Raw genomic sequence first — 12,879 nt, forward strand, 5'->3', positions numbered from 1 at the left:
TCATAGAATCATAGAATCTCAGGGTTGGAAGGGACCTCAGGAGGTCATCTAGTCCAACCCCCTGCTCAAAGCAGGACCAAACCCAACTAAATCATCCCAGCCAGGGCTTTGTCAAGCCTGACCTTAAAAACCTCTAAGGAAGGAGATTCCACCACCTCCCTAGGTAACCCATTCCAGTTCTTCACCACCCTACTAGTGAAAAAGTTTTTCCTAATGTCCAACCTAAACCTCCCCCGCTGCAACTTGAGACCATTACTCCTTGTTCTGTCATCTTCTACCACAGTCTAGATCCATCCTCTTTGGAACCCCCTTTCAGGTAGTTGAAAGCAGCTATCAAATCCCCCCTCATTCTTCTCTTCTGCAGACTAAACAATCTCAATTCCCTCAGCCTCTCCTCGTAAGTCATGTGCTCCAGCCCCCTAATCATTTTTGTTGCCCTCCGCTGGACTCTCTCCAATTTATCCACATCCTTCTTGTAGTGTGGGGCCCAAAACTGGACACAGTACTCCAAATGAGGCCTCACCAGTGCTGAATAGAGGGGGAATGATCACATCCCTCGATCTGCTGGAAATGCCCCTACTTATACAACCCAAAATGCCATTAGCCTTCTTGGCAACAAGGGCACACTGTTGACTCATATTCAGCTTTTTGTCCACCATAACCCCTAGGTCCTTTTCTGCAGAACTGCTGCCCAGCCATTCGGTCCCTAGTCTGTAGCAGTGCATAATAGAATGGACTATTAATAATATAATGCAGGGTATTATGACAGGGAAAAAAAACCAACAGAAAAACAACAACAATGGTCCAGAGCTGTTATCCTGCACAAAGTGAAAAAAGATCCAAATCTATACTATAGTGAATACATCTTTATAAGTTTCTGGGTAAACTGATTTTATTCCAGTCAGTCATAACCCTACCTGTATATACTAATGGTACACAATCTACTTATATACCTGGTTGTGTGCAACCATGGTAAATTAAATGACTGCATAGTATGGGCACACATAATTCCAGTTTGCAAAATTCTACAGGTTTGAGAGATTGTCCCTATAGTAAAAATGAGAGTTTAAGTAACGAGGCTTTTCTATTCAAGCCAATGAAACCATTCATGGTTCAGGCGATAAAGAACCATAGGAAGCTGTGGGATACGCAGTTGCAACTCCCAATATTGCACGACACTGAATCTTTCATATTTGTTATATAATGTTGCACAAAATGAATACAAACTCTATGCTTTCTAAATGTGTACCTACCAGGATTTATCAATTAATTTGTCAAAGAATTTATCTGATGAATTCGGCAATATTTTCAAGCTTTTTTCCATTACTCATCCAGCTCTAGTATCTACCCATGTATGATAATGCCACAACAAATGCATGTACATACACAGCAAGCAACATAACTTTACTGCCTCACATATGCATTCTTTCCTAAAGTATGCAACAAAAATTATATACAATTTGTCTGAATACCAAACCATGTAACAGTCCCATATCAAGAAATCATATACCTGTGTTCTAACTTGCATATTTACCTGCATACTTACCCACAAATTTACCTATAAATACCCATTTAAAAACCACAAATTGCTGTTCACTAAGCTGTGATCTAAAAATATTTGCTCATTTAAATAGCTAATTGTGCATTTCTATAAAACTAACTCAGTATATAGTATTGATTAAAAAGTTCAACACAACAATTTAATATTTTAAAGGGTATTGTTAATGAATTAAATATCTAAAATATACATCCATAATACAAAGTCCTAATCTAATAACCTTCCACAAATACAAAATTAGAAGGACTTAATTATTTAAACTAGTTTAAATAATTAAATAAACCAAGTATTTATTTAAAATCTTCTTTACAAATCCATATAATCTCTATTTTGAATATAAAAGAATAGTTTGCTCAGTCTGCCTTTTTCCTAGCATATGCATGAATGGATTTATTATTCTAAGTCTGACTTCTTTGACATTCCTAATTAAACAAACCATTTTAATAAATTATTGTAATTTCTTTTAAACTAATATACGTAAAATGAGCAGCAAACTAGCACAATCCAATATATAAGTGGAATATTTATAATTACAGACTTTGTCAATAATAAAGTGCACCAACTGTGCACATATCTGACTTGCAAGAGAAACAAGAATGCTAATCAGTTCATTAGAAGCTTCTAGGTTGTGATATTTAGCGACAGGATGTAATAGCTGACTTGTCCATGAAGCATAATTGTACTCAGGATGAAAAATTTTTTCCAACAAAGCACCATCCTTCCTGTTTCAGATTTCCTGCTGGCTGCTTTTTATGAGCAGCATACCTTTCAAGACATAAGCATCATTCAACTTCCTCTGTCATAGAAATAAAAGTAAAGATAGGTCCAAACTTCATCATGCTGTGTAGGATTATCTAACCTTTACATCAAGCATCCTTTGCTTTAGTAATTTATTGTGGCTCCTGTTTTCCTGAAAGTGAGCTTCTTTAATTAGTGTGCTCACAGGCATTACCAGAAACCATACGCAAGTCTACTGTTCCTAAATTACTGCCTGTCTACAGGGAGAGTTAATAGGTGAGGCTAACTACTTCAGTTAATAGTGTTTACTGATCAAAACAACAGTTAAAATGTCACATTTGGATATTCTAATATGGGAAAATAATTGGGAAAAATGATCATGACATGTTCTTTACCAACAAATTTATTCTAATGTCAAACAAGACTAAAACAGTCCACAATATATATGACTTAAGGCAGGGATCAGCAACCACTGGCATGCGGCTCGCCAGGGGGCCGGGCCAGTTTGTTTACCTGCCGTGTCGGCAGGTTCTGCCGATCGCGGCTCCCACTGGCTTCAGTTTGCCATCCCAGGCCAGTGGGGGCGGCGGGAAGCTGCAGCCAGCACATCCCTCGCCCGCACCGCTTCCTGAAGCCTCCATTGGCCTGGGACGGCGAACCACGGCAAGTGGGATCCACGATCGGACGAACCTGCCGATGCGGCAGGTAAACAAACTGGCCCGGCCCGCCAGAGTGCTTACCCTGGCGAGCTGCATGCCAGAGGTTGCCAACCCCTGACTTAAGGGAATCAAAGAATATGCTACTCCTGTTAAAATATAGTATTTTAATTGCTTCTCAGAGTAGCAAACATCGCATTGGAGTCTACATTATTAGTGGTCTCAAGGATAATGCTTTTTAATATACTGACTTATCAAATATTCATAATGTTACACAAATGTATCAAAATACATTATTCTTATCAAGGATTTATTTTAATCAATACTAATCCACCCAAAGAAAAGTAGCATGATTCTACTTCATCACATGCTTGTCTATTCTCAGGAGCTCAGCCACCATAATAATGGGAGCTATATAAAATCCTATTTTGTATTCTATGCCATTTTAAATTTGCTAGGAAAAGGTTTTACAAATAAAAAACCTCCCCCATTTCCCTAACTGTTTCCTCAATAATTCTCACATTCTGATTGCTTGTTTTCCTCTTGCCACGTTGTATATGTCACATATTCCCTATCCACCACAAGTATCTAACACCAAATCCATTTGTTGCATAAAGCCAGCACCTCTAACAAAACATTTCAGTACATTAACTTCTAACTTAAAATTATTCTTGTTCTTGTCGCTGTGGGAGAAACTCTTCTGAATGGGAATGAAAGCAGTGTTATCCCTTGAGTCTTCAGACACTGAAACAGTAGCTCTTTGAAGGTGTGAACTACACCACTTATCTCCATGGTTAACTCCAAAGCATAAACACCATGTTAGAATTGTCACCACAGTTAACTATTTCAGTGTTTATCACTTTAACAGAAACTTCCAACTAATGTGAGTTTTTTTAGATAGAAACAAATGCTTCCCATCCATTTTCAGTTTAAAGTGAATGGCTGAACAGAGGAGCCTTGCAATGCTGTCTGTCTTGCCCTTGAACCTCTGAATGAACTCTTACACAATGGTGTGACGAAAAAACGGTTACCTACCTTTTCGTAACTGTTGTTCTTCGAGATACGCCAACATGCACAGTCAGAAGAGATTTTTTTTACCTTAGTGGTATCCATAGGGTCAGCTGTGGGTGGAGGAGGATATAACATTAAAGAGGTTGTTGGACTCCTCCGCTAGCTTCTTGACCTCCAAGTTCAGGCTGGTAGCCACCCTTTTGAGCAGGGCCTGGTGCTCCTTGAATTCGTCAGGAGGGGAGGGGGAAGCTGTTTGTTTAGGTGGGGCCTGCTACCACTTTGTCCAGCAACAACGAAGATGACTGCACAGCAGAGGGAAGGGGTGGCTTCCCCTTGCTCATTTGGGGATGGATCCTTGGGCGTCAGGGTCCACTGTGTTGCCCCTACATTGGATTCGGCACTGTGCTCCAACTTAGGTGCTGGCTGCAACTTGTCCAATGCAGCCTGGAAGGAATGGTACGAGTACGGGACCAGCTTAACAGGTACACCCTATGGGTTCCAGTACTGAGTGGGCTATTGCCCCTGCCTCCACACTGCTGCCGCAGGAGTCGCACCGGTCTTGCAGACTGGTGGTGATTCAACTTCTATAGGCGAGGGGCTGAACTCCACTTCAGGCTCAAATCACTGCCCTTCTGGTGACGAGGGCAGCGCCATAGATGCCTCAGTCTATCAACTGACCCTCGTTGGCAATCGGTGCCGCGACCAGGAACAATCCTGCACTGGGAGTGTGTGTGTGGGGGGGAAGAGACCGCCTTGACAATGGTGATCTGTGCCATAGCGAGCTCTGGCGGGAGGCCCGACGGTGCCATGGGTACGAGGATTGACGTCACAACTCAGGTGTCCCATGCTTTGCAGGTAGAGACATTGGTGTCAGGGACCTGGGTCTTCTAATCAGGGACTGAGGCTGTGGTGCCAGGGTCTGAGGCCGTGGTGATGGGGACTGGCGCCTGCGGTCCAGGGATGAGGAACATTCTGCCGCTTTAGGGGACGGTCCCGTAACTGGCTTGCCCATATATGACGGGGCCTTGGTTGGGTCCATCACCTGGCTTGGCATCTGCGGTGCTGGTCAGCCTACTTGCTCTTTGGCTGCCGGGCCTGCTTCAGGCACAGATGACCCTACTAAGGGCTGAGACTCTCTGCCGCTCCCAGGAGTTGGAGGCGGGTCCCTGGCTGGACTAGAGGGTCCAACTGCAGCGGTACACCTGAGCAGATCTGGGGTGGGCACGTGGCCCAACGCAGGTCCTTTGCCTGAAGCCCCCTTTTTCTTCAGTGCTGCCTGCACAATGAACATGGCTTAAAGCCTGGGGAACAGGGCATGCCCTACTCTGAGGCGAAGTCCTAGCCAGGACTCTAACTCCTAAACAACTACTCTAATACTCAACTTAAAGATCAAACTAAGTATCTATCAATTAACAACAAAGGAGACAGAACAACTGACTGTAAGAATCACTAACACTCTTGTGATGCAAGACAAGATGCTCTGATCAACCATCACAGGTGGTAAGAAGGAAGTGAGAGGGCATAGGGTCAGCAGCACCTAATATACCAACGCATGAGCGTGGCACTCAAGAGGGCACTACAGCCGACTAAGGCAAAAATCTCCACTGACTGCATGTGGGTACGCACACACCTAGAAGGCATCGACATGAGCAAACACTTGAAGAAAAATGACTTTCTGTTCAGTTTCCTTGCTACTACTTAGTGTGGGGGAGAGGACCAGAAGACATAAAGGTTTCACTAGGATTACTTACCCTCCACTCAGAAGAGGAAATTAGGAGTGCAAAAGATGTTTCTCCTGAATTTTTGTATTTTGGCTGCAAGGGGTTGCTGTTGTGATTGAAAGTAGTTGTCTCTTTCTCTTCCTTACTCCTCCTGCTTTCTTGCCAGCTGTTTCCCTTATGGCAAAGAGAGCACTTGGAAGTGAGGCAAAGAGAGCAGCTACAGAGATAAGATATATGTAGTAGAACATGGACATCAGCAGGTAGGAAGAAATGGATCCACTAACAGACCCAAGTTTTCGCCTAAGGGGAAGAGGAAAAAATCAGAGCCATTACTTTTAAATAAAAAACATGAAAACACGGAGTTTTCTCAAAAACAAATGAGGCAGAAGCTGTCTTCATGGATGATGAGTTTCATAAGCTGAGACTATCAATGAACTTGAAAAACTTTGCAGGCCACCTATTCAAAAGTGGACAGAATCCCAATGGGAATATACAACTCGAAAAGAGCAAATACATCTAACTGTAATGGCCCTCTCCTATTTCTATGTTCTATATTCAAAGTGAAATGATACATGGCTTAGAACTCTCCTTATAAAAGTAGTTTTTAATATTCTTATTGTAATACATTCACCTTTTCACTCAGTAAAAAAAAAGTTTCTATGTTTTTATGTACAAAATTCAGAATCATTGCCATTAGGCAATGTTTTCATAGTATGCATTACAGGTCAATTTTTTTATTTTTCTGTATACTTAGTCTTTGAGGAAAAGAGAGTTAATGTTTTCAAATATGAATGCTGCAAACTAGACAAAGGTTATGCAAATAAATTTGAAGTGCTAAGTAAACATTAGACAAGCCCTCCTAAGATATTTAGCTGTCAAAAGGATATAGACATCTTTGTCACAAACTTGTCATGGATATCATCAGGAGGGGGAAAGATCTTCAAATCCTTCTCAAGCTGTTGAAGCTGCCTTTCCATCTGCTTCAGGTTCTTCTCCAGGTTTTCTGCTGAGACTAAAATATAATATATTCATTCTCTCAACAGCTCAAAAAAGGAAAACTAGTAAGAAATGCCTATTTGTAAAAGATTTTTGTTATACCAATACCACACATCTAATTCTGAAATGGAATTGTATCAGATAATCACAGGGCAGGGATACTAGTTCATTGTATAATATTTATTTTTTCTTAATTACACAATTTCCTCACTGTGATTGGTTGTATCGATTTTAAATAATCACTGCATTTTTTCCTCAACCATGCAGTATACAAAGCTGTATATTCTGATTGGTTCTTAATGGGTGTCAGCCAACCCAAAAGCAGGGTTTTGCATTAAAACCCAAAGTTTATTTTTAAATTACCTGTACTGTGAATATAGCAATCTCTCGTCTCTGATTAATGACTATAGTAAGAAAGTTCAAGACATTTCCTTGCAATAAAGTTGCTTGCCTTAGCTTCACAATTCTGAAGAAAAAAAAAAACCCTACTAATATTTATATGAAACAAGGAGAGAGGAGAGAATTCGAATCCCCTAATATAGAGAAAATAGGGCTATTAAAGAGCTGAAAGAGAATTTCCCTTAAATAAGAATCCAAATTTCTGACCGATTGTTTCCCTCCCAGTTCAGATCTGAAGCATGATGAAAACTAACACACATTTGTTATTCTGAGGGAAAGTGCCCTGCCAATCAGAAGGGAATAACAGGGTGTTTGGGAGAACGTTAAGAAGGATGAAATGAGGAGAGAGAGATAAAACATGCGTAAGTTTTACTTTATCAGGAACAAAACATGAATTACCTTTCAATTGTCTGGCACCCTAATTTACATTTGGAATATTTAATTAAAAATGTCAGTACAGAAATGAGAATAGTTCCTGATAGCTTGGTAAATCATATCCTGGGCTCATATGAATTTGTGCAATCAAGGATATGGTTATCACATCACACACAGGAAGTAAGTAAACTTCAGTCAACATTCAAATGCTCTTCATAAAAATAATAAAATAGATTATAAATAATATACTTTAATATTAGTCTGGAAATAATGAAACGTAAGAACATAAGAAAGGCCGTACCGGGTCAGACCAAAGGTCCATCTAGCCCAGTATCTGTCTACCGACAGTAGCCAATGCCAGGTGCCCCTGAGGGAGTGAACCTAACAGGCAATGATCAAGTGATCTCTCTCCTGCCATCCATCTCCATCCTCTGACGAACAGAGGCTAGGGACACCATTCTTACCCATCCTGGCTAATAGCCATTTATGGACTTAGCCACCATGAATTTATCCAGTCCCCTTTTAAACATTGTTATAGTCCTAGCCTTCACAACCTCCTCAGGTAAGGAGTTCCGCAAGTTGACTGTGCGCTGCGTGAAGAAGAACTTCCTTTTATTTGTTTTAAACCTGCTGCCTATTAAAAACTCTACTATGTCAATATCAGCTTGTTACATTAATTACAAAACCTAAAATTACTTACTATACTTATTAGAATTTCACACACATTTTACCTATGCAGCTTTTGGGGTGAAATTCTGAGCCTACAGAAGTCAATGTGAATTTTGCCATTGATCTCAGTGAGGTCAGCATTTCAACAATGGAGTCGAATGAGAGATGAATGGACTGAGAACAGTTCATAATACCCAGAAGTGTTCAGAATGTGTGACACAATCACTGGTTGCATATGCTTTTATAAAAAGTGGCATAGTCTCACTCATGAATTATCACCACACATCCTCATCTTAGTGACTACTAAGTAATGATCACCAGTAGATGGGCTGATTAATATGGGTAGTTAGAGAGACTACAGCTCTTCTAAGTGTATATCTACACAAACTGCTGCTACACATAAAGCGCTTCAGTGAAGACAGTACCTATGCCAAAGGGAGGGCTTCTCCAGTCATCACAGGTACTCCGCCTCCCTGGGATCCAGTAGCTAGGTTGACAGGAGGCTAGGGCTATCTACACCAGGGTTTAAACATGTCGCAGAGGAGTATGGATTTTTCACATCCCTGAGTAATGTAGTTATACTAACCTAATTTCCTAGTGCAGACCAGGCCTTAGTAATAATGCTGACATGCACATGAATTAAGCTCTGTCTCTTCACAAATTTTAGAAGCAGGAATATAATAAGTCCATAGTTAAATGCCATGTTATAGTTATGTATAGCAGAAGAATTCAGGCCTTCAGGGACAGACACATAGTGAAGCAGACCAATCCAAGTAATCATCTCCTAGGAAAGCAATATTTGATATGATGCAGAGAAATTCCTCTGGCCAGATTTAGGTGACCCTCCCAAACCACAAACAAATCCAAACAGGAGCTAACTTGAATTATTCTGATATATCACGACTTATCTTTCTCAGGACTTTGTTGAATGTAGTGAAGTGATAGGAAACAGAAAGGGAGGAAAGGTGTGAATGGAAACATCTCTCCTACAAAAGGATTATATGGAGTGGAAATATAGGATCAGATTCTGTGCTATATATCCAAGACCAAAGAATCTGCAGCCCAGAACTAAAGCCACCTTTGCTCCCTTTGAATCCCAGCCTGTTCCAGGGCCTGGACAGCCCACTGACAATACAGACCGGGGGGTAAGGCGGGGGGTGTCCTTCCAGGGGTTCCCTATTAAGTAGAGGGCTGCTTGCAATCTCTGCAGCACTATGGGCATGCCCTTCCCACCTGCCTCTGGCACACATCTCATGCTGCAGCTTGAGAATGTGACCTCTGGAGGCAATCATATGTCTTGTCTACCACAATTCCTTTGCCAGGGAGAATTGTACCCCAGAGAGTTACATGGGTTTTCAGGACCTGTTACACCATTTTGACTCTTATGTGCCATAAAGGGGCTGAAGAAAGAGTGAAAATCTCCCCCATAGGATCACTTCCTTCTCTGAAACAAAACAGAAGATATTTGAACTGATCCCTAGAAACCAAGCTTCTCTTTAGACAACCACATTTTAGAAAAAATGGAATCCAACACCTAGTGTAATAGAGACCACTGATGACACATGAAATTAATTCTGCCAACCTGGTACTGCATTCACCTCTTCTAGCTCATGAATATTGGAAATAAATAAAATAGCACATAGAATAATTCAGAGAATGCCAAAATATATTATTGACATAGTACAGGAAAACAGAGCACACTAGCTTTCGTGGGTGAATACCCACTTCACTTGCATCTCAAGAAGTGGGTATTCACCCACGAAAGCTCATGCTGCAGAACGTCTGTTAGTCTATAAGGTGCCACAGGATTCTTTGTTGCTTTTACAGAGCACACTAGGTATTTGAAGTAAAATATAGCTGCAGAACTATTGAAAAGACTTCTCAGAATGACAAAGGAATTAATACTAATAATTAAAAAAAAAACAGCTGTTGCCTGACAGATAGTCTAGAGCTCCAACACAATGACGGGGACAAAGAACCCAAAAAGATATGAAAAAACACCCCACAATGGCCTGAGATGTCCATTAGCAACAACATGATAAGAGCTGGTTGGATAAAAGTGACTCACTGAACACATTAGAGGGCAGGGCCTGCCAAAACAGAATTCACTTTCACTTGCTGCTAGGATAATCTTTTCCTCGGGGACAACAAGGGGACTGTGTTCTTTTCTGGCTTTCCTGCTCTTTATCTCACTCTACCACTACCTATACCAGGGGTCGGCAACCTTTCAGAAGTGGTGTGCTGAGTCTTCATTTATTCACTCTAATTTAAGGTTTTGCGTGCCAGTAATACATTTTAACGTTTTTAGAAGGTCTCTTTCCATAAGTCTATAATATATAACTGTTGTATGTAAAGTAAATAAGGTTTTTAAAATGTTTAAGAAGCTTCATTTAAAATTAAATTAAAATGCAGAGGACCCCCCCCCTCGGACTGGTGGCCACGGCCCGGGCTGTATGAGTGCCGCTGAAAATCAGTTCGCATGCTGCCTTTGGCATGCATGCCATAGGTTGCCTACCCCTGACCTATACCAAATGTTGTTTCTAAAATCTTAACGATCGCCCAAAGCTCTTACAATGTCACTCCTGTGAACCCCTGTGGTGGTTTGCCCTTACCTTCCACATTCAGTTTATGCTTTTTCAACTTCAAGGAATTTTAAATCTTCACAACCAACTTTCCTTATGTCATTTACTCCCATTCCCTTCCTGTCACCTAAAGCTCCTCTTAAGATTCCATGGTGAATAGTCCATTTGAGTCCTTCCTCCTCTCTACTTGCAGAGCTCCCTTCCCTCCCTCTTTTGTCCACCAAATTATGTCATACGTCTCTCCTCACTCAAGTCACTGCTTACGGCTCAGTACCTTTCAACAATAACCAACCACTTATAGAATGTATACAGCAACTTTTAAAAAAATCAAACTGCACCACTTGAAAATTGATCCTTAAACTTATATATTCTATATTTGAACAGCACTATCTAATTTATACTATATATCCCTTGAGAAAAGCTCTGTGGCTTCCACTTCATTTGTTGAGCATCTAGCACATGGTTGGTTCTCTGTAAGTGATGAGTGTGTACAGCTAAATTATTTGGATGGGGCAGGGGGAAATGAGAATGTTATTTCCACAGTGTATTTGAAACATTTCTCTGCTATTCTGGAGAAGTTCAGGACTGTTGTAATAAAGCACAATCATAACATTTTAACTGCCATTTAATGTGTTCACTTTTTAACTCACCCACCATTTTCTCAATATTAAAGGTCTGATTCTATAAGAAGATGGAAAAAAAATTATGTGAAGTGGATTTTTCAGAGAATGATTCCTTACACTATCATATTTTAAAATTATTAGTTACAAAATGATCCAGTAAATGGTAACCTCAAGGGTTAGAAATAATAAAAGGCTCTTTGTCTTATAACCTGAAATAGCAAAGCATCATCATTTGTACGCTGTGTGTTTAAAAGTGAAACAGAACCTTTAGTTTCATAAACAAAATGTAATGATTTCTGTTATTAGCACTAAGCTACTTTTTATGTTTACTCTACATTTCTTTATTGTATATCTACAATACAAGTATTTAAGTTAGCTTTCTTATCTGAAAAGAGTAATAATACTCAGCTCTGACACAGTCCATTATATATTGAAAACACTGTACAAACATGAACTTAATTAATTCATCACCATATCCCTGTGTGTCAGGAACAAGTAGCGTTATCCCCACCATTTTACAGCTGTAGAAACAGAGCAGTGAAAATGACTTGCCAGGGTGAATACAAATTGATATTAAGTAATCAAGAGTTTTTGGTTCTCAGTACTATGGTTTAGCCACTAAACATTTTTATACAGAATTTAACTAGATAAACTTTCCAATTTAACGTTCATTCTAAAACTCCCTGTAAGATTAACTTTTGCAGACTTTTCTAAATTAACTCTCAATGTCAGAAGACTGTTTAGAGGCAGATGGACAAGTATACATACAAAGATTTGGGTTCAAAAAGTTTCAAAATCAATCTCCATATATGTATTTCAATAACAAATTACCCCACATAGTGAAATACGTGAAAATGGGGACTTAGTTAACTTGCACAAAAAGTACACTTTTCCTGTTTGGAGTTTAAGTTCAGCATTGAACGGTGTATTTATATTTCTATGTATATATATGTACACTTTATATTGCTATATATTTCCCAACGTGCCATTGATTGTTCAATGACGTATATGTTAACTGCAAAAATATTAAATCACATAAATTGTGAAATACAAATATTTCAATCTGTTCTCAAACTTTGGCAGAGAGCTTCTTGTCTCAAATACTAAAATTTTCAAAGAGCTTCCTTGCTTGGTCTGTTAAGATCTGAAAGTGTGGTTACGTAGGGCATAAATGGCAACTCGCCGGGACAGGGGGAGGGAGAGGGTGAGAGAACTTTTTTTGCCACCAAATGATTTTCAAAATAGCCTCCTAGGTCCAAGGAATGGTTTTCAGCTGTTTATTACTTTCAAAATAAGTAACAGTTTTGTTTTGTTTTTAATCCTTCAGTAAGAATATCTGTTTCATATGCTTTACAGCGGAAGTGACCTCCTTGTACAACTACTGCATATGTAGAAGAACACGTAACCTGCAAAATCCATTTTTTCCTTGCATACATTTAACAACAGCACATTGCAGATTTCCTTACGGCAGATTATCCCATTGCCTGATTGGCCTCTCAGCAATTAGTTTCTATTACATTTAAAATTATCTTCTTCTATTTCTGGATATCT

The 12,879-nt window shown here is 39.9% G+C and overlaps 1 protein-coding gene across 4 annotated transcripts in view; it reads right to left on the reverse strand.

Annotated features, from left to right (window-relative positions):
- Window positions 1-12,879, reverse strand: part of DIAPH3 (diaphanous related formin 3) — a 481,747-nt gene that overhangs the window by 159,817 nt on the left and 309,051 nt on the right. For all 4 annotated transcript variants that reach the window (XM_039507674.1, XM_039507681.1, XM_039507691.1 and 1 more), the window contains one exon: window positions 6,572-6,696. In XM_039507674.1, coding sequence (XP_039363608.1) covers window positions 6,572-6,696 — 125 coding nt within the window. The remainder of the gene's footprint in view (window positions 1-6,571; window positions 6,697-12,879) is intronic.

Source organism: Mauremys reevesii, linkage group 1, assembly GCF_016161935.1.
Source record: "Mauremys reevesii isolate NIE-2019 linkage group 1, ASM1616193v1, whole genome shotgun sequence".
Taxonomy (NCBI): Eukaryota; Metazoa; Chordata; order Testudines; family Geoemydidae; genus Mauremys; species Mauremys reevesii.